Below are 21,709 nucleotides of genomic sequence, written 5' to 3'. Positions count from 1 at the left end.
AAAAAGCAATACAGAAAATTCCTTCATATTATCACTGTACATTGGGCAATATTTTTTACAGACTTTGTGTACAGTATAAGATATATAAAGCTGTGTAATATTGTCATTATATATTCAATTGCCTTATAACTTTTGTAAAACATGTGCTACAAAATACATTTTGCAAACATATTTTGTCCTTCCACTATAAGATCTAGTGGTGTCATGTAAACTAAGGTTAAGTTTTTATTTTTATTTGTATGGAATATTATACATGATTTATCTCTGCACATCACTATTGTGTTAAATTCATGTTCCTGGTAATCTTGAATGAGAATAAGTTCATCTTGTAGCATCTCTTCTCTTCTCTGATGATGAGGGCGGGGCAACCTGTCACTCACATGTGATCAGCCAATAGCAAACCACAACCATCCAATCAATTCCCCACAGACACAATCAAGCCCCTCCCACATGTGTTCTTGTTCCAGAAGCGCTTCACTCGATATACGACACAATAGAGGAGAAAAGACGAGCTTGACTTCTGTTTCATGCTGACTTTAATAAGGCTCACACTCATTGTATGCTTGTGCTCCTGCACTTGTCTTGGTGTTTGTTTTCATACTGTTTTATTTATAATACTCTTTCAAAACTGTGGAAACAAATGATAGCATTTATACAGTTACTGTAAAGCAACTTCATTTCGACCATGTTGCCAAAAAGTGTAAAAGAAACACTCAATACTCACTCAGTCAGTGATACGCTTGTGTGATACTGTATATTTGGGCTCTAAATCTATTTAAAAATGGAAAGATTGTTAAATTGAGATAAATGTTGGTCATGGTAAAAGCTCTGTTGTTCTTTAAGGTTAACAAGTCTACTTGTCTTGTCACAGCACTTTCTATATTACGTTTTTTGTAAAGAATCCACACACCTCCATAACCGAGAGATATCGATTCAGCAAAATGCCATGGAAACTAGTTTTGGACAAAACACCACAAGCCAAGAGCGATTTTTATCCTGCAAAGGCCAAAACACCTTGGGAAATATTAAGTGTGTGTGTGATGTGTTGAAGTTCAAGTATAGAATTATTAATTTATCAGCATGTGTGTGGGAATGTGTCCATTGGAAAACACTTGCAGAACTGACACTGCAGGATGTGATTACTATAAAGTAGTTCCTATCAGGTAACATGACCATATTTACGATATTTGGGTTACTACTGGGTTACAACAACTAGAATTATAGCAAACGACTTCGGGGACGGCAAGATGTGAGTGTCTTAGTTGAGCATTATTTATCTGTATTCGGCACATTGCACTGTGGATTCTTGGGTAAATTTGCTAACAGACTTTTACGATATGGACTCTACAGTAATGCATGCAGTAACCGTGTTCACTATAATGCCTGATCTGTGACCAGTGATTTCTGATATGTAATGATTCATGTACAGTCAGATGCTCTTTGTCTGTCAGTAAATCAAACCAGTGAGTGACTTAACGCTCAACTTCTCATTGTTTCTCTTAGTAGGATGAAAATATTATGTTATTTAAACTGTGATTAAATTAAAAGAAAGTGATCAGAGAACGTTCCCTATACAAGTGAGTGGGCGTTTGCACTGGAGTCTCACAGCCAATCAGAGCAGTGGGCGTTTACACTTGAGTCTCACAGCCAATCACAGCAGTGGGCGTTTACAATCTCACAGCCAATCACAGCAGTGGGCGTTTACAATCTCACAGCCAATCACAGGAGTGGGCGTTTACACTGAAGTCTCACAGCCAATCACAGCAGTGGGCGTTTACAGTCTAACAGTCACAGCCAATCACAGCAGTGGGCATTTATAGTCTCACAGTCACAGCCAATCACAGCAGTGGGCGTTTACAATCTCACAGCCAATCACAGCAGTGGGCGTTTACAATCTCACAGCCAATCACAGCAGTGGGCGTTTACAATCCCACAGCCAATCACAGCAGTGGGCGTTTACAATCTCACAGCCAATCACAGCAGTGGGCGTTTACACTGAAGTCTCACAGCCAATCACAGGAGTGGGCGTTTACAATCTCACAGCCAATCACAGGAGTGGGCGTTTACACTGAAGTCTCACAGCCAATCACAGCAGTGGGCGTTTACAGTCTAACAGTCACAGCCAATCACAGCAGTGGGCGTTTACACTGAAGTCTCACAGCCAATCACAGCAGTGGGCGTTTACAGTCTAAAAGTCACAGCCAATCACAGCAGTGAGCGTTTACAGTCTAACAGTCACAGCCAATCACAGGAGTGGGCGTTTACAGTTTAACAGTCACAGCCAATCACAGCAGTGGGCGTTTACACTGAAGTCTCGCAGCCAATCACAGGAGTGGGCGTTTACAGTCTAACAGTCACAGCCAATCACAGCAGTGGGCGTTTACACTGAAGTCTCGCAGCCAATCACAGCAGTGGGCGTTTACAGTCTCACAGTCACAGCCAATCACAGCAGTGGGCGTTTACACTGAAGTCTCGCAGCCAATCACAGCAGTGGGCGTTTACACTGAAGTCTCACAGCCAATCACAGCAGTGGGCGTTTACAGTCTAACAGTCACAGCCAATCACAGCAGTGGGCGTTTACACTGAAGTCTCGCAGCCAATCACAGCAGTGGGCGTTTACAGTCTCACAGTCACAGCCAATCACAGCAGTGGGCGTTTACACTGAAGTCTCACAGCCAATCACAGCAGTGGGCGTTTACAGTCTCACAGTCACAGCCAATCACAGCAGTGGGCGTTTACACTGAAGTCTCGCAGCCAATCACAGCAGTGGGCGTTTACACTGAAGTATCACAGCCAATCACAGCAGTGGGCATTTACACTGAAGTCTCACAGCCAATCACAGCAGTGGCCGTTTACACTGAAGTCTCACAGCCAATCACAGCAGTGGGCGTTTCCACTGAAATCTCACAGCCAATCACAGCAGTGGGCGTTTCCACTGAAATCTCACAGCCAATCACAGCAGTGGGCGTTTACAGTCTCACAGAGACAGAGCGTTCAAACCAGAGGGCTAAAATCAGGGTATAGGAAAAATGCCTTTTATTTCTAATATAATCTAACATTATAAGTGCACCCCATGAAACATTATAAAACAATAAAACAGTTCATGACCCCTTTAAAGTATACAGGGCGTATGCAAATGTATTGTGTGACGTCACAGATCCTGCGATATCAAAACTAGCGTTTTGGAGCTTGATTAAAATGATGCTTTGTTTATATTGAGGATGTTTTAATGTATTAAACTTACAGGATGTTTAAATGGTGCACACACCTCTCATATCTCTTATCAGATACACATATAAACCATTAGAAGCACAATTTTAATAAGTTCCAGTTCATTTGTCACTAGCAACATGCATACTTTTCCCAGCATACATAGAGATAGAGAGAGAGTAACAAATCCAGAACAAATCTGGTTCGGCTTCACGACACCTTTATATTTATTCATTTATTTAAATTTTTTGCCGTCTGCTTGTCTATTCCTCAAAGCGTCACATACGTTAAATATGGCATGTACCCGGTCATTTGCTGCATTGCTTGATCTTTTACTTCACAACGCCAGCGCAGTGCCGTACAGATGTGCATACATCCAGATGTGCTCGTCTCTCTCTCTCTCTCGCCTCCATGTGCTTCAGTTCTCAGCCAATACCCAGAGTGCTTTATGTGTAGGGTTTCCATGGCGATCTATTTTTAACCACAGCGAAAAAGCTAGGCATTAAAATATGCAATATTGTTGGTCCTCCCTCTCTCTCTCTCTCTCTCTCTCTCTCTCTCTCTCTCTCTCTCTCTCTCTCTCTCTCTCTCTCTCTCCCTCTCTCTCTCTCTCTCTCTCTCTCTCTCTCCCTCTCTCTCTCTCTCTCTCTCTCTCTCTCACACACACACACACACACACACTCTCTCTCTCTCTCTCTCTCTCTCTCTCTCTCTCTCTCTCTCCCTCTCTCTCTCTCTCTCTCACACACACACACGCTTTTTTAAAAGGGTAATTTTTGAATATCATCTCAGCCGCATAAGCATATGCAAATATGTCTCCTGAAAGTGAAAATGTGTAAAAACTGCAGCTGTATAAATAGCAAAGATAAGATTGTCTTGGAGTGAGCTAATGTTCACTGAAAGTGCAAAAATCAATCTTTCATCACTTATTCCCCGCTCTCAGTCTATATTTGTCCTAAATACACGGCGCTTCACAATGTGAGTGTGTGTGTGTGTGCATGATGAGTGTGTGCGTGTCCTGGTTTTAGACCCTAATTAATATGATATTCCTCCAGTGGTCTCATGAGTCCCGAGAGCATGTCGATTCACACTCGTTCACTGAGTAATGAGGTCAACTCGCTTCATTCCTTCGTTCTTCCTTCTCCAGTTTCCCTTCATCTTAAAGCTGATTTCATCATTTCATAAAACACTGTAAGCACTTCACGCTGACAAGCTCATCTGTGCTTCATAATACACACTCTTCAGATTTACAGGCCATTGATCATCCGTTTGTAGATCATTGAACAACTCGGGACGAGGACAGAAAACTCTGCTGTCACTTTTTTAGACTTACTTATATGTGATTTTGTGGTGTATATGTGACCCTGGACCACAAAACCAGTCACATGGGTCAATTTTTTTAAATTGAGATTTATACATCATCTGAAGCTGAATAAATATGCTTTCCATTGATGTATGGTTTGTTAGGATAGGACAATATTTGAAAATCTTGAATCTGAGGAGCAAAAAAATCTAAACATTGAGAAAATCTCCTTTAAAGTTGTGCATTTATGTTCACGATTGTGCTGCATTCACTCACAAAAATACATGTTTTATATGTACAGTTTTACAGTTTCCGAATCCATCCAGCCGATCTCCGGGTCTGGCGGTAGCACTGTTAGCATAGCTTAGCATAGATCATTGAATCTGATTAGACCGTTAGCATCTCTCTCAAAAAAATTACCAAAGAGTTTCGATATTTGTCCTATTTAAAACTTGACTCTTCTGTAGTTACATCGTGTCCTAACCCGACAGAAAATGAAAAGTTGTGATTTTCTAGGCCAATATGACTAGGAACTATCCTCCCATTCCTGCGTAATAATCCAGGAACTGCCGTACAGCAGCGCAATGATATTACGAAGCGCCTGAAAGTAGTCCCCAGCTCGGTAACTTCCAACGTGACGGCACTAAGTGTGTAATATCATTATACATCACAATACTTATATATATATAATATCTTTAAATGTAACATCGAATAACACTGCAGTTAAAATAATAATGAATAATGTAATAAATTATAATGTATTACATTATTAGTCAACACATCAACATTAGCACGACAAAAGTTTATTAAAACTTAACTCTTTCAAATTTAATACATTTCACTTTAAATATACTTTAAAGTAAAAACTGATAATTTGACTTTGTTACAAAATGCTCTTTTTAAAAGTGTGTTAAGAAAGGGTTACACTTTATTAAGTGCCCTTGTTACAGTGTAATTATGCATAATTTACTGTTATTACTACGGTAAGTACATGTAACAAGGACACTGTAAAATAAAGTGTTACAGAATAAGGTTTGGTTTATGGTTTATTTGCTGGTAGTTATGCAAGTACGTAACATATATAAAATAAACAAAGTGTTACTAAACAGCATTCTCAAGTTATAAATAGAGCCATAAATGCTGAACACGATTGACGGACGTACTGTGTTATATAACCGTATAGACTCTGAAATGCACGAGGCCTTCATGAATCCATATTTGTGTCGCACATGCAAGACTGCAGTGCTTTATTTCTGTAAGTTTCCTCCGTTTGCTGACACCTGCTAATGACCGTGTTTATGATTCACAGTCGAAACCACATGAACCATATTTATATCTCCACACGCCGTCTTCCTGTTCCCTTTAATAAACCTTTACGCCACGTGATGAAGAGCGTGATCTGGTGTGATCTGAACTCACTCATACGTGCAGATCAGATCAGCGGTGTGTGTGTGTGTGTGTGTGTGTGTGTGTGTGTGTGTGTGTGTGTGTGTGTGTGTGTGTCATTCGCTCGCGTTCACGGGCAGCGTCTGATGATGAAAGCAGCACCGAGACACTCGTTTGATTGATCCTACACACACACACACACACACACACACACACACACACACACACACACTGCCTCTAACCCTAAACCTGCCCATCGCTGGAAACATTCTGCATTTTTACATTTTTAATAAAATATAGTTTTTTAAGCTATTTGAATTACGAGGACTCATGAAATGTCCTCATAAACCACGTTTAAGTTGTAATACCAGTGTAATACACACGTCATTATACAAATTTGTGCCCTCATAAATCACATAAACAAGCATACACACACACACACACACACACGCACACACGCACACACACACACACACACACACACACACACACACACACACACACACACACACACACACACACACACACACGTTTGTTTTGCTATACTTGTGAGACACGATCACACACTCCTCAGTTTTTGGTCACTGAACAGAGGTAATTCGCCTTTGGCTAAGCCACGCCCTAGAATGTAGATTGACCAATCACAGCGCAGCCGAGAACGAGCTCCACAGCGGTCCGACACTTGTTCACAGCGCTACATTGACTTTAACACCGGCGTCTCATATGTTTGGTCTCGGCAGGCTATTACCGTCGTAGTTTTATCAGAAATATGGTTAAGCGTTGTGCCTGGGGCGTTTGTAACACAGATACGCGTTTCCCAGAGAGGTTGGAGGGGGGACCGTTTTTCCCTTCCCAAAACCGGTCAAATCCTGACAAGTGTCGTCTTTGGATTAAACTGTGTGGACGTCCTCAGTCAGCGAAACCCCTCAAGATCAACAACACACTTTTGTGTTTTAACCTTACTGTGAAGTTACACTAGTTAGACAGTTTTATGCTGGTTTAGGTCATGATTTTGGTTCTCTACGCTAATTGTTGATACGCTAGCACACGCTGCTAATAAACACAACGTTATACTCGCGTAGTCCGTTTGCTTTGTAATAACGATTATAGAAGTGAATAGAGACCAGCTCTGCATGAACAGTGTTGCTCCTGATATTGTGAGTCCCAGTCTCCGTCTCCATTAGGATATGCGGTGGTCATGTTTTTGACTTTTGCCTCTATTTGGATCTTGTTGTTGCTTGTGTTTCTCCGTATGTCTTGAATATAGCCTTCGAACGCACACTGAGCCACTTTTGCCTACTTCTATCGGACACTTTATTTGCTGCTTTATAAAAGTTTGATAAAAGTTCAACAGGAAGAGTGTCACAGCATAAGCCATGTTGATACCAAACCAGAGCCCAGATGAAGTTGTCGGAGGTAGCAACAGTAACTAAGGGGGGCGGGGCTTAGCCAAAGATGAATTGGCTAATGTCTTAGACGCTCGCATTCCCGCTTACTCGATCTAAGATGTTTTTGTGCTGCCCTCTTGGTTGTAAACACTTGAATTAAAGTATTGTTTTCCTTAGTCAGAGGTCATGACCACTACAGAGATAAGCCGACCAATATTACTTCTCTGATAGTAGCTTTGGTTTGGTCATGCCATGGTTTACACTTGACTTAAGTAGGACTCACAGCCAATCACAGCAGTGGGCGTGTCCACTGAAGTCTCACAGCCAATCACAGCAGTGGGTGTGTCCACTGAAGTCTCACAGCCAATCACAGCAGTGGGTGTGTCACTGAAGTCTCACAGCCAATCACGGGAGTGGGCGTGTCCACTGAAGTCTCACAGCCAATCACAGCAGTGGGCGTGTCCACTGAAGTCTCACAGCCAATCACAGCAGTGGGTGTGTCCACTGAAGTCTCACAGCCAATCACAACAGTGGGCGTGTCCACTGAAGTCTCACAGCCAATCACAGCAGTGGGTGTGTCCACTGAAGTCTCACAGCCAATCACAACAGTGGGCGTGTCCACTGAAGTCTCACAGCCAATCACAGCAGTGGGCGTTTACATTGCATTTATAGACTCGCACTATTTACACTAGGTTGGTCGATCAGCAATGTTGTCCTAAACGGAAACTCCCTTTTAGTCTTTACAAACCAACTTGAATTAGAGCCAAATATTATCCGTAACTCTACAATCTCTAGTCCGTCAGTAATCTGACGCAGACTAGCTTAATAATTTCAGAATAAATTAGAAGAATAAATCCAAATGTAAACAATTTATTTTGTCAGGTAAATGTATCATGGCAATTACATAAATCAGTTCAAAGATAATCAATACAATAACATCAAATGCTCAGAGATAAAGAGTAAAATATGTACAATATACGGCGATCTCATTACAAATCACCCCGAGCCTCTTCAGACATCTCTTCATAGACTCAGACCAAGAAAGAAACCTGAACATATGCCCACACCACAATGGGAATCTGCATTAATCACTGTCTCCAGAGTTTACAGCGTTTGAGGACATGATGCATGAAAGACTCAGTCTCTGTAGATATCTCTAAACTCTTAAAACCTCTATTACCTTTTGGTTTACTCCTGTGGGGACGAGACCGTTGTACCAGTCGCACTGAGACATTTCAAATGGTACCAGACATGTGTAGTATAGAAGGAACGGGGGGATGAGGGAAGAGGGAAAGAGATTAGATGATGCTGACATGAGACTTGCGTCTTGAATGGTGACGCTAATTTCACAAGAGAGTTCAAATGTTAATTTCCTATGTTTTTTCAGAGAGTTGCTCCCTCTTCCAGTTCTCCCAGTTTATCAAATCTTATGCAATGATTGAACAAACATTTTGTTTGTGCATCTATCCATGATAAAAGTGCATCTATCCATCATAAAAGTGCATCTATCCATCATAAAAGTGCATCTATCCATCATAAAAGTGCATCTGTCCATCATAAAAGTGCATCTGTCCATCATAAAAGTGCATCTATCCATGATAAAAGTGCATCTATCCATCATAAAAGTGCATCTATCCATCATAAAAGTGCATCTGTCCATCATAAAAGTGCATCTGTCCATCATAAAAGTGCATCTATCCATCATAAAAGTGCATCTATCCATCATAAAAGTGCATCTGTCCATCATAAAAGTGCATCTATCCATCATAAAAGTGCATCTATCCATCATAAAAGTGCATCTATCCATCATAAAAGTGCATCTGTCCATCATAAAAGTGCATCTGTCCATCATAAAAGTGCATCTATCCATGATAAAAGTGCATCTGTCCATCATAAAAGTGCATCTGTCCATCATAAAAGTGCATCTGTCCATCATAAAAGTGCATCTATCCATCATAAAAGTGCATCTGTCCATCATAAAAGTGCATCTATCCATCATAAAAGTGCATCTGTCCATCATAAAAGTGCATCTGTCCATCATAAAAGTGCATCTATCCATGATAAAAGTGCATCTATCCATCATAAAAGTGCATCTGTCCATCATAAAAGTGCATCTATCCATCATAAAAGTGCATCTGTCCATCATAAAAGTGCATCTGTCCATCATAAAAGTGCATCTATCCATGATAAAAGTGCATCTATCCATCATAAAAGTGCATCTATCCATCATAAAAGTGCATCTATCCATCATAAAAGTGCATCTGTCCATCATAAAAGTGCATCTGTCCATCATAAAAGTGCATCTATCCATCATAAAAGTGCATCTATCCATCATAAAAGTGCATCTGTCCATCATAAAAGTGCATCTGTCCATCATAAAAGTGCATCTATCCATGATAAAAGTGCATCTGTCCATCATAAAAGTGCATCTGTCCATGATAAAAGTGCATCTATCCATCATAAAAGTGCATCTATCCATCATAAAAGTGCATCTATCCATCATAAAAGTGCATCTGTCCATCATAAAAGTGCATCTGTCCATCATAAAAGTGCATCTATCCATCATAAAAGTGCATCTGTCCATCATAAAAGTGCATCTGTCCATCATAAAAGTGCATCTGTCCATCATAAAAGTGCATCTGTCCATCATAAAAGTGCATCTATCCATGATAAAAGTGCATCTGTCCATCATAAAAGTGCATCTGTCCATCATAAAAGTGCATCTGTCCATCATAAAAGTGCATCTATCCATCATAAAAGTGCATCTATCCATCATAAAAGTGCATCTGTCCATCATAAAAGTGCATCTATCCATGATAAAAGTGCATCTGTCCATCATAAAAGTGCATCTGTCCATCATAAAAGTGCATCTGTCCATCATAAAAGTGCATCTATCCATCATAAAAGTGCATCTATCCATCATAAAAGTGCATCTGTCCATCATAAAAGTGCATCTGTCCATCATAAAAGTGCATCTATCCATCATAAAAGTGCATCTATCCATGATAAAAGTGCATCTATCCATCATAAAAGTGCATCTATCCATGATAAAAGTGCATCTGTCCATCATAAAAGTGCATCTATCCATCATAAAAGTGCATCTGTCCATCATAAAAGTGCATCTGTCCATCATAAAAGTGCATCTGTCCATCATAAAAGTGCATCTATCCATGATAAAAGTGCATCTGTCCATCATAAAAGTGCCTCTGTCCATCATAAAAGTGCATCTGTCCATCATAAAAGTGCATCTATCCATGATAAAAGTGCATCTGTCCATCATAAAAGTGCATCTGTCCATGATAAAAGTGCATCTATCCATCATAAAAGTGCATCTATCCATCATAAAAGTGCACCTGTCCATCATAAAAGTGCATCTGTCCATCATAAAAGTGCATCTGTCCATCATAAAAGTGCATCTATCCATGATAAAAGTGCATCTGTCCATCATAAAAGTGCATCTATCCATGATAAAAGTGCATCTGTCCATCATAAAAGTGCATCTGTCCATGATAAAAGTGCATCTGTCCATCATAAAAGTGCATCTATCCATCATAAAAGTGCATCTGTCCATCATAAAAGTGCACCTGTCCATCATAAAAGTGCATCTGTCCATCATAAAAGTGCATCTGTCCATCATAAAAGTTATTTTAAAATAAATTAAAAAAATAAATATTTTTACAATTTACAATAACTGTTTTATATGGAAGATTGTTTCTGCCACAGAATTTTAAAACATAATTGCGAGAAAGATTCTAAGAAAAAAAGTATTTTACCTTTTTAATTTTTAATTCTGTGGCAGAAACAAGCTTCCATAGTTTTGTGTGTGTGAGTATATGTTAGTGTAATGTCTTCCTGTGATCAAAGCTGAATTATGAGCATCATTACTCCAGTCTTCAGTGTCACATGATCCTTCAGAAATCAGTGTAATATGATGATCTGATGATCAAGAAACATTTATGATTATTATCAGTGTTGAAAACAGTTTTGCTGCTTCACAGTTTTGAGGAAAAAGTCTCCTAAGAAATGCATGTAGTCCGGTTGAGATGAACAGAACACAGGGCTTCCATCATTCACAGAGTAGTGGACGAGTGTGTTTTACAGGCGTGCAGATCTGTAACTCTCAGTGGTGTGTGTGTGAGTGCAGAAAGGCTTTATGTAAGTGTGTCGAGCAGCCTGTGTGTGAGTCAGCAGGGTAATTGGAGACTGTGGGTGACATGAGGACCCAATCTTACTCCGAGAGATGGATTGCTCATTTTCCATCCGTGGGCACGGGATATAAAGCCTTTTTTCTGCTGGAGTGAAGATGCTGGGGACTGAGAAGCGTCTCAATATTCACACTCATCTCAAAGGCCGTCTGCATCGGCACTCGCTTCCACACGGGGAAAACAATACCTTGGACTAACTTTAAAAAACTGAGTGTCTATTTACACTTCTGTGCAAATATCACGCAACCCGGTCACACTAAATGCATATCTATAGCACACAGTGTGTTTATCGTGCAATTTATACGCGGAAATGAGTTTGTACGTGCATATGATAGGCTACGCATGGGTAGGTTTAGTAGTGGTGTGGGCTACGTGTGTATTACACGCAATAAAGTGCGTATCATATGCACGTAAAAACTCATTTTCGAATATAAATTTCATGATAAACACTATGTGTGCTGTAGAGACGCATTTGCATTAGTTCAGGCTGTGATGGCAGAGGCTATTTACACTAACTCCGCCCACTGACGTCTGATTGGCCAGACAAAATAGCAGAAGATGCATAATTGTTAGCAGTGGCAATAGTATAGACCCCTTTTGCGCCGATTAGCCGTTAGCTGGAGGCAAAACAGTGAAAACTGGAGGCGAACAATACAGACCAGCACAGATTCAGCTACATAATAAGGAGCTTAAATTATTGTTATTATTACTAAATGTCATCTTGTTGTGTTGTTGGGTTCTAGAATCGACGGAGTACAGGCTCCAATTTAAAATTTTATCGCATGTTTTCTAAATGATTGTGATTATTTGTGAATCATCTGATTGTTTTGATTGATTGGGACTAGACTTTTTGAAGAACCTGGTAAGAAAGAGTGATCAAATACATAGTTAAAAACTGAATATGCTGTATCTGGAATCTTTATTTCTAGAAAATATTCACATGATTAAGATTGCACCGTAATGTCACTCTTTACATCGTCGTCTTCTTGGCGCTGGATATGCAGAACCTCGGGTCGCACCACACAAGTCTTGTACGTGACCATCCGCACATATTGGCATCTAAATATTTATATACACTCAGTTTGTCTTTACGCTCGGTTTCTCTATCGGGTCGGTGTAGAAGTCAGGCACTCGACCGGAGGCGGCGTTAACGTTAATCCTGTCAGATCGTCCATCATTGAGTGAGCGTGTACGGGTCGGCCAATCTGGTTCCGTCCGTTAAAATTAACTTTTGCAAATAACAATCGCGGTCCTGGACAGTGAGACCTCGCACATTAAGATAAAATCGGATTTTCTCCAGTCATTGTTAAAAAACAAACTAACAAAACTGGCAAACTAGCGTTAGTGAGGCGGAGAGGAATCGTTCTGCCTCCACCTAAGCTCCTCCCACAGAAAAAGTCACCATGTTTACTAACTGAAAAGCGGTCTATAGACTCGCGTGACAGAAAGTTTTGATGCAAATCGAATCCTTCTTTTTGCCGAACTCGCTCTACTTCCTTTTCCCATCACATCAGATCGGAAAGGCATTTATTTAAATAAATAAAAAAAGAAGACATTTTTTGAAAAGTGGAAATAAAAAGTCTAACGTGTGTTTAATAATAAAGTGTTTATCAGTTAGGATTATTTATGTTTGGTCTATTTATGGTCCCAGAGGCAAAAATAGACTGCGCTGAAAAGATTGCGGCTCTGCTCCGCGCTGGCGTGATGCCGCGCCGCCTCTGCGTGCGCTGTTAATGCTCTAATCTGTTAACATGGGTGCAGAAAAAAAGATGCGCTGCTAAAGCCTGTTTTATGCTTCTGCGTCGAATCGACGGTGTACCCCCGCAGACCCCTCCGTGAACAGCTCTCGACCCCTCCGCCGTAGCTCGACGTGCACCTCCAAAAAAGTGTAACTACGCATCGAGGCGACGCAGACCACAAGGGCTGTGATTGGTCAGATTATACATCATGTCCGGAGTGTAGCTTTTCCGGTTTCCCCCTCCCGCTATACCGCCATTTTTAAAGTGACCACTGCACTGTTTTTTTTTTTTAACGACGTCTTCATTTTCTTCTGCAGTTAAACATTTTGGCAATAAAATTATTTGTTGTTCATCGTCGATTAGCTCTAGCTGCAACAACACTCTCTCTCGTTCGCTCGCCATTGTCGGAAATAAAAAAATGGAACCGGCGCACGGAACCAAAACAAACTAGCAAAGAGATTCGCAAACGACCCCCCCCCCCCCCGCCCCATATATCAGGAGCCCATAAAATGGCCACGATGCCGTAGGAGTGACGTGTAGCTATGCCGTGGAGTTGAGGCAGGAGCATAATGAGGCCTTTATGCTCTGCTAACGCGTGCTGTGTGAAACCGGCGTGAGCCGAGAGGCAAATAAATAAAATTCACTTTACAAAATAAATTTTTTTTACTGTTTTTCCTTGGTATACATTTTTTTGAGGAAGAACATACTTGAAGTAGCTACAGTATATCTAGCATACCAATTGTCTGAAGTTAGTTTTTATTTTTTTATTTGCACTACGAAGTATTTTACAATTGTTTTTGTTTTTTTGGTGTAGTGCTTAACAAGCATTTAATTTTGCCCAGTCACAACTGCAATATTGCCCGTTGAGAGGCAATAAATATCAAAAGTTCAAAAACATGTATTGTGATATCTGTATCGATCCACTAAAGATCATATCTACATGGCATTTGCTTGGAGGCTAGTCTCACTTTGTCCCACAGCAACATTGAAATAGTTTAGATTTGTGTACATTGTTTATGTTAATAATGTATTGTATTAAGTGTCCATTCCAATAGTGTTCCAATATTCAGATTTATCATAAATAATTGAACATGTATTTTAAGTTCCGGTAAAGAGGGGTGGAGGCGGGGTCACGTTTGAGCATTTACTTGAAAGTAATGCAATAGTTACTTTCTGAAGTAACTAGTTACTTTTATAATTTTTAACTGAGTAACTAAATTAGTTACTTTTTGGAAGAAGTAACTAGTAACTGTAACTAATTACTTTTTAAAAGTCACTTTGGGAGTGGGAAAGGGAAAACATTTTTTTTTCGGGAACGGGTGTGAAAGAATCCCGCACAGATCTCCAGTTTATCCCTCCTCGAAACACTGTTGGTACTGGCAGAACCCAAACGCCTCGTTGTTTCAGAGACACTGACCCAGTCGGCTTGCCGTAACACTTTGTTCCTTGTCAAAGCGGTTGAGATCTTTATTCCTGCCCGGTTCTCCCGCATCCCGCTGTTGATTACGGGAACTGATGGTTTGCTGACCATCTAATCTCACATCCTCTCCTGTGACCGCTCATAATGCTCATCTGTGTATATGGCTTTTTATAACTTCACCTTAAACATATAATATAATATAATAGCATGCTATAGTGTGAACATATAAATGCTTTGTTGGTCAATGTCTAATTTAGTTTACTTACTATAAATAATGACAACTTTGAAATACCTGTGTTTATTCTGATGTCTTTTTAAAATATGCATATTTTCTGTTATGTACTATAATAGTAATAACAGTAAAACGCAAACAAACACACCATAAAATTTTAACAGAAGCCATAATATTTCTGCACATCAACACTCTGAAGTTACTATTTAAACAAAATTGTTTCTTTTCTGTTTTTCTACGGGGAGTATGATCAGCTTTAGACGAACTGAGAGAGAAAACAGGTTTACACATCGCTTTACAATTAGACCGATGTAAAAGTCCTTTAAATATCTGACACTGTCAGTGCAGACACAGTTAGATAGACTATACATATATATTTACACAGTAACTCTCACTCTTTATAACGTGAACAATGTGTATTCTCATGAAAATGTGATTAGTCAGAATCAGTTGAAGAAAATGTTTATTGGATTGTGTATTGAGCTCATTTTATTTATGATGCATGTTGTTCAAATATGTATTCTGCATTGTTAGTATAGTTTGGTTAACCATGTGATCCATATGGTCATGTGACTCCTGCACTGGGCATTGAGAAAGCAGGTCATGTGACCAAACGTTTTCCACTTTCTCATTAAAGCAGTGCTTTTATCTCGCATTGATCGAGTGTGCTGGCTTTATTGAGTCAATGGACCACTAATAGAGAGAAATGCATCTCATTCACACTGAAAACTGGGAATGTCAAACTGGCATGAAGCAACACAATCGCTCATGTTGCTGACACTATATATAAAATTTTTTTTTTTTTTAAAATTCAGTGCGTATTCAGTTTTTTTGAGTGGAGTTGTAACATTTGTCTTTGTGTTTCCTTACAGGTCTGACTGGAGATGCCACAGATCTAGATAAAAGAAAAGAAGTCTTCGGGCAAAATCTTATACCTCCAAAGAAGCCAAAAACTTTTTTACAGTTAGTGTGGGAAGCGTTGCAGGACGTGACCCTCATCATCCTGGAGATCGCAGCCATCATCTCTCTGGGCCTGTCGTTCTACCAGCCGCCTGGAGAGGGCAGCGAGTGTGAGTATCTCCCGTCTCATCGACCCCTCGTACTCTCCAGCAAATCTTCTGCGTATCCAAGACATGTAACCAGAAGCTGGTTATTGTTAACGCCAATTTACCGACTAGTCCTGGTTGAAAGGAAAGTTCATCCATGTCGTTCCAAACCTTTATGAACCTCGTTGTTCTGTTGAACACTAAAGAAGACATTCTAAAAAAAAAATCATCATATCATCAAATTTTTTTAAATATTCTTTCAAATATATATATATATATATATATATATATATATATATATATATATATATATATATATATACACACACACAGGTGAAACTGGAAAAATTAGAATATCATGCAAAAGTTCATTTATTTCAGTAATTCAACTTAAAAGGTGAAACTAATATATTATATAGACTCATTACATGCAAAGTGAGATATTTCAAACCTTTATTTCTTATCATTGTGATGATTATAGAATATTGTGAAAAGGTTTTCATAAGCTGTAAGCCATAATCATCACAATGATAAGAAATAAAGGCTTGAAATATCTCACTTTGCATGTAATGAGTCTATATAATATATTAGTTTCACCTTTTAAGTTGAATTACTGAAATAAATGAACTTTTGCACCATATTCTAATTTCCGAGTTTCACCTGTATATATATATATATATATATATATATATAATCTACCACCTTAATGTTAAGATTAATTAATATTAAGAAATATTAACACAGAAAAGTAATGATTTTAAGGAGTATTTTCCACTGTTTAATATAATCTCATATGCTTTGATGTGGACATAAAACACTGGCATCTACAGCTACAGGTGAATTAATTTCAGAAGTAATATTTGAACACTGCAGACGTTGGATGTAATATTACTGTGATACTCACAGACACATCTTTCATTGCATTACATACAAAACAAACCCTCAAATACTCCACACAATCGAACCATTTCCACACAGACTGATGTCAAGAGGTTTTAATGGATGTCAGTTTCCAAACATTCCCTCCGGACACGACGTCTGGTGCTCGTCTGATAACCAGGAGAAGAGCACTACTCACATGTGAAGTCCTGTTACTGCAAATATATACTTCAACATTAGAGAAACTATCAACATTTACTCCCAAAAAAACCCCGGACTGTTTTCATTTTCAATACTACGTCATTTCACACTGTAAACACGTCTTTTAGTGTTGAGCTTTGATGAGCAGTGTGTGTGCATCAGTATTGAGCATGCAGGGACATTCAGTCATTTGTAAGTGTGTCCAAATACTACTTTAGGCAACTGTGTGTATACGTTTTTTTTTACCATTGTCTGTCTAAATACTCGATTTTGATTGGTTGGATGGTGTATGTTTAAAGCACAGGTACCGTATTTTCCGGACTATAAGTCACACTTTTTTTCATAGTTTGGCTGGTCCTGCGACTTATAGTCAGGTGCGACTTATATATCAAAATAAATTAATACTGACTGCGATGAACCAAGAGAAAACATTACCGTCTGCAGCCGCGAGAGGGCGCTCTAGTTAGCGGAGTCGTTCAGAAGCGACACCGAGGAAGAACTCGATGTATTCAGTGTTGAGGAGTGAGATCGGGAGCTTGGTGAACTTGCTGACCGGTAACTTGCTGGACTCGCTGGCTAATGTTAGTTTAGCCTATTCAGCCTCCCAGGTATATGTTCTTTATGATATTGTGTAGTGTTTCCCGCAGAAAATGTGTTAGTTAAGGTGTAACTTAACTTTGTGTTAGCCTACGTGTTGCCACCATACACATCAGCATAAATGCTCCTGATAAATGATTTGTTATTAAAGCATTAACATTCACAAACCACTGTTAATTTAACATAAAGTGAGCAGGCTGCGTGCATGGTTTGCCATGACTGAATGCGCGCTCCCTTAATAATTCCTATAAAGCTGACATCAGTTCATCGCGATCTCACACATCTCTGTTATTATCAGTGAAGCTGACTGCACAATTAATCTTTCATAATATATTTTATAATCCGAGGATTTGCCAACATGCAGAATTCAGCACTGAACAGAAAGTCAGTTTGAGCGGTGAGGGGATTATATCTTAAATGCTTCTGATTGGCCATTGCGGTCCAGAAATGAACACATGTCTGTGATTGGCTACATTGCTCAACGCTGCAAACATGTTACAAATAGAAACTCTGGCCTGTAAATCGTTTCTATTTTGTTTTAGTTGTTCTTGTTGCTTTTCTGCAACAGATGAATAACAATTTATTAGTTTTTAGATGTTCTATTTAATCGTTTTATTCTCCCACGCCCGCACACACAGAGTGAGTGCATTACCGCTCGCGCTCGGCCATCGCATCTAGTCCCGCGCCGCACGTCTCTAGATCACGGCCCGGCCCGAGTATAGCGGTGGGGGATATCGGCTCGGGCAGAGAATCTGAGCTCTAAACAGGACCGAGCGGATATCGCTTATATACATTTTTGAGGACGTAGTTAAGGCGGCAGGCGTGTGTTGCTTAGTTCCAAAGTGCCGAGGGAAACCCTGTTACGCTAACACACCGGACACTATTCAGCTGTTTTTCTGTGTGCTGTTGTGCAGCTGAATAACCTTTCCAGATTAAATGTCTGTTCTTGGTCTTGGATTTTGTGAAATTAATTTCTAATTAAATGCGACTTATAGTCCAGTGCGACTTATATATGTTTTTTCCTCTTCATGACGCATTTTATGACTGATGCGACTTATACTCCGGAGCGACTTATAGTCCGGAAAATACGGTAGTTCAAGTCAGTTTAATCACCGTTCTATTAATAAAATAGCTTGGCTTCTGAATCGCTACATTATATTTCCCATCTCTCTCTCTCTCTCTCTCTCTCTCTCTCTTTAGATAATGAATTAAAATACATGCTATAATTCATTCATTCACATAAATGCACCGCACTACTTTATCTCCGTGTCGGACAGAGTGCTAGATCTAACTTTACCCTTCCAGTCAAATATTGCGCTGCAAACATCAATAACAGCTTTAACTTATCAATGTGGGCAGATGACCATGATATAAGCTGGATAATCAACGGCTAACAGTGAATGAAAACATTTGAATGCACGTCGCTTCCCTTCAGCCAGTCGTGCATCACAATAGTGGAAATCACAGCCAAGGATGATCTCTTGCATATTGATCACAGAATGAAATATCCAAGCATGTTTTCTTCACTTGACTTTCTGAGAAAGTCCATCAGTGTGGTGTTCAGCTCAGTGTTTGTCTCTGAGTAAAGCGAGCGTGACTCTGCATTCAGAGTGAGGGAATCCAGCGAAGAGTTAATGAAGTGTGCGCTGGAAGAATAACCTTTAGGTGAAGGCCATACATCAAACCAGCGGCCCATAACATGTGCAATGAAGACACAGCCATTAAAGCAGCATAAAGCAGCTAGAGGAATGCTGAGCAAGTATTATCCATCACGATAATGCTCAAAGAATTCAATTACTCCAAGAATGGAAAATGATCTTTTATTCCAATGCGTTGAGAGCGATGAAGAAGTCGAGATCTGAGCGAAGAATAGCATGTTAACCCGTAAGAGACTCTGCATGTGCATGTACTGTCAATCTGCACCACAAAAGCTGAATATAGCTGGTATTATGATCAGATTCTGTGATTATATCAATATATCTGGCACAATATCATGAAACTTAATACATTCATATGCAGTAAGGATCTACTTTGTCCAACATGCATCACGGCAGAATGCTATTTTGTTGTATTTTATGTCATATTGAATCTAATAATCAATCATGCTTTCTCATATATGACCCTGGACCACAAACCCAGTCTGGAGACGCACGGGTATATCTGTGGCAATAGCAACTATACAGCGTATGGGTCAAAATGATCCATTTTTCTTTTATGCCAAAAATCATGAGGATATTAAGATCATGTTCATGAAGATATTTAGTAAATGTCCTACCGTAAATATATAAAACATGTATTTTTGTGAGTGAATGCAGCACAATCGTGAACATAAATGCACAACTTTAAAGGAGATTTCCAGATTTCTCAGATTCCAGATTTTCAATAGTTGTATCTCGACCAAATATTGTCCTATAAATCTACATTTCTGAAAATTGACCCATGTGACTGGTTATGCGGTAGTATACTGAAAGATACACTTCATTCTAGTGAATCACTTTGTTCATTTAAATGAACTGATTCAAAAAAAGTCTTCTTTATGCACAACAGAAGTTTGATGTTTTAGACTAGTTAATGTACCAGGGAAGTTCTACGTGAATAACAAATAATATTATGGCGTTTTATATATTTAGAATAAAATTGCTCCCTTAAGACATGTAATGTAGTTAACTAAAGGTCTGTAGCTTAATTACTTTCTAAGTAGCTTCCCATAACACATGAATATGCGTATTACACACTTTCTAACAGTGTGGATGTAGAGAAGCGTGTGCAGACGACGATCGCCACTCTGCCATTACATGAGAGATGTGTGACACTTGTTCTTGTTTTAATGGAGACTGGAGCTGTGTGTGTCAGTTAAGAGAGATGGATTGCTCCGTGTGTCCAGACATCCCTGACGTTCACACTGAGTTATGCCCTCACACACTCTCCCTCAGCAAGATAAGCACAGGCTCCATTCAGTTCAATACAGGGAATATCTCACCGTTCACCCCGAGCAGATCTGAACACCTGAACATCTGAACATCTGAACATCTGAACATTTGAACACCAGAACACTGAACAACTGAACACCTGAACATCCCAACACATGAACACCCCATCACCCGAACACATGAACACCTGAACACCCACCCGATCACCCGAACACATGAACACCTGAACACATGAACACCTGAACACATGAACACCTGAACACATGAACACCCGAACACCCGAACACCCGATCACCTGGACACCCGAACACATGAACACCTGAACACCCGAACACCCGAACACCTGAACACATGAACACCCCAACACATGAACACCTGAACACCCGGATACCCGAACACCCGAACACCTGAACACCTGAAAACCTGATCACCCGAACACCTGAACACCCGATCACCCGAACACCTGAACACCCGATCACCCGAACACCTGAACACCCGATCACCCGAACACATGAACACCCGATCACCCGAACACATGAACACCTGAAAACCTGATCACCCGAACACCTGAACACCCGATCACCCGAACACCTGAACACCCGATCACCCGAACACCTGAACACCCGATCACCCGAACACATGAACACCCCAACACCCGAACACATGAACACCTGAACACCCGGACACCCGGACACCCGGATACCCGAACACATGAACACCTGAACACCCGATCACCCGATCACACGAACACATGAACACCCTAACACATGAACACCTGAACACCCGGACACCCGGATACCCGAACACATGAACACCTGAACACCCGAACACATGAACACCTGAACACATGAACACATGAACACATGAACACATGAACACATGAACACCCAAACACCCAAACACATGAACATCTGAACACCCGGACACCCGGATACCCGAACACATGAACAACTGAACACCCGAACACATGAACACCTGTACACATGAACACCCGGACACATGAACACCTGAACACCCGAACACATGAACACCTGTACACATGAACACATGAACACCTGAACACCCGAACACCCGATCACCCGATCACCCGATCACCCGATCACATGAACACATGAACACCTGAACACATGAACACCCGAACACATGAACACATGAACACCTGAACACCTGATC

The 21,709-nt window shown here is 40.1% G+C and overlaps 1 protein-coding gene across 11 annotated transcripts in view; it reads left to right on the top strand.

The window, feature by feature from the left end:
• atp2b2 (ATPase plasma membrane Ca2+ transporting 2) overlaps positions 1 to 21,709 on the top strand; it is a 207,139-nt gene that overhangs the window by 114,078 nt on the left and 71,352 nt on the right. For all 11 annotated transcript variants that reach the window (XM_079597526.1, XM_079597530.1, XM_079597536.1 and 8 more), the window contains exon 3: positions 15,756 to 15,953. In XM_079597526.1, coding sequence (XP_079453652.1) covers positions 15,756 to 15,953 — 198 coding nt within the window. The remainder of the gene's footprint in view (positions 1 to 15,755; positions 15,954 to 21,709) is intronic.

This window comes from Phoxinus phoxinus (assembly GCF_949152265.1).
Source record: "Phoxinus phoxinus genome assembly, chromosome: 22".
Lineage (NCBI taxonomy): Eukaryota > Metazoa > Chordata > Actinopteri > Cypriniformes > Leuciscidae > Phoxinus > Phoxinus phoxinus.
The sequence above is the reverse complement of the archived record's forward strand: the minus strand, read 5'-3'. Positions and strand labels throughout refer to the sequence as shown.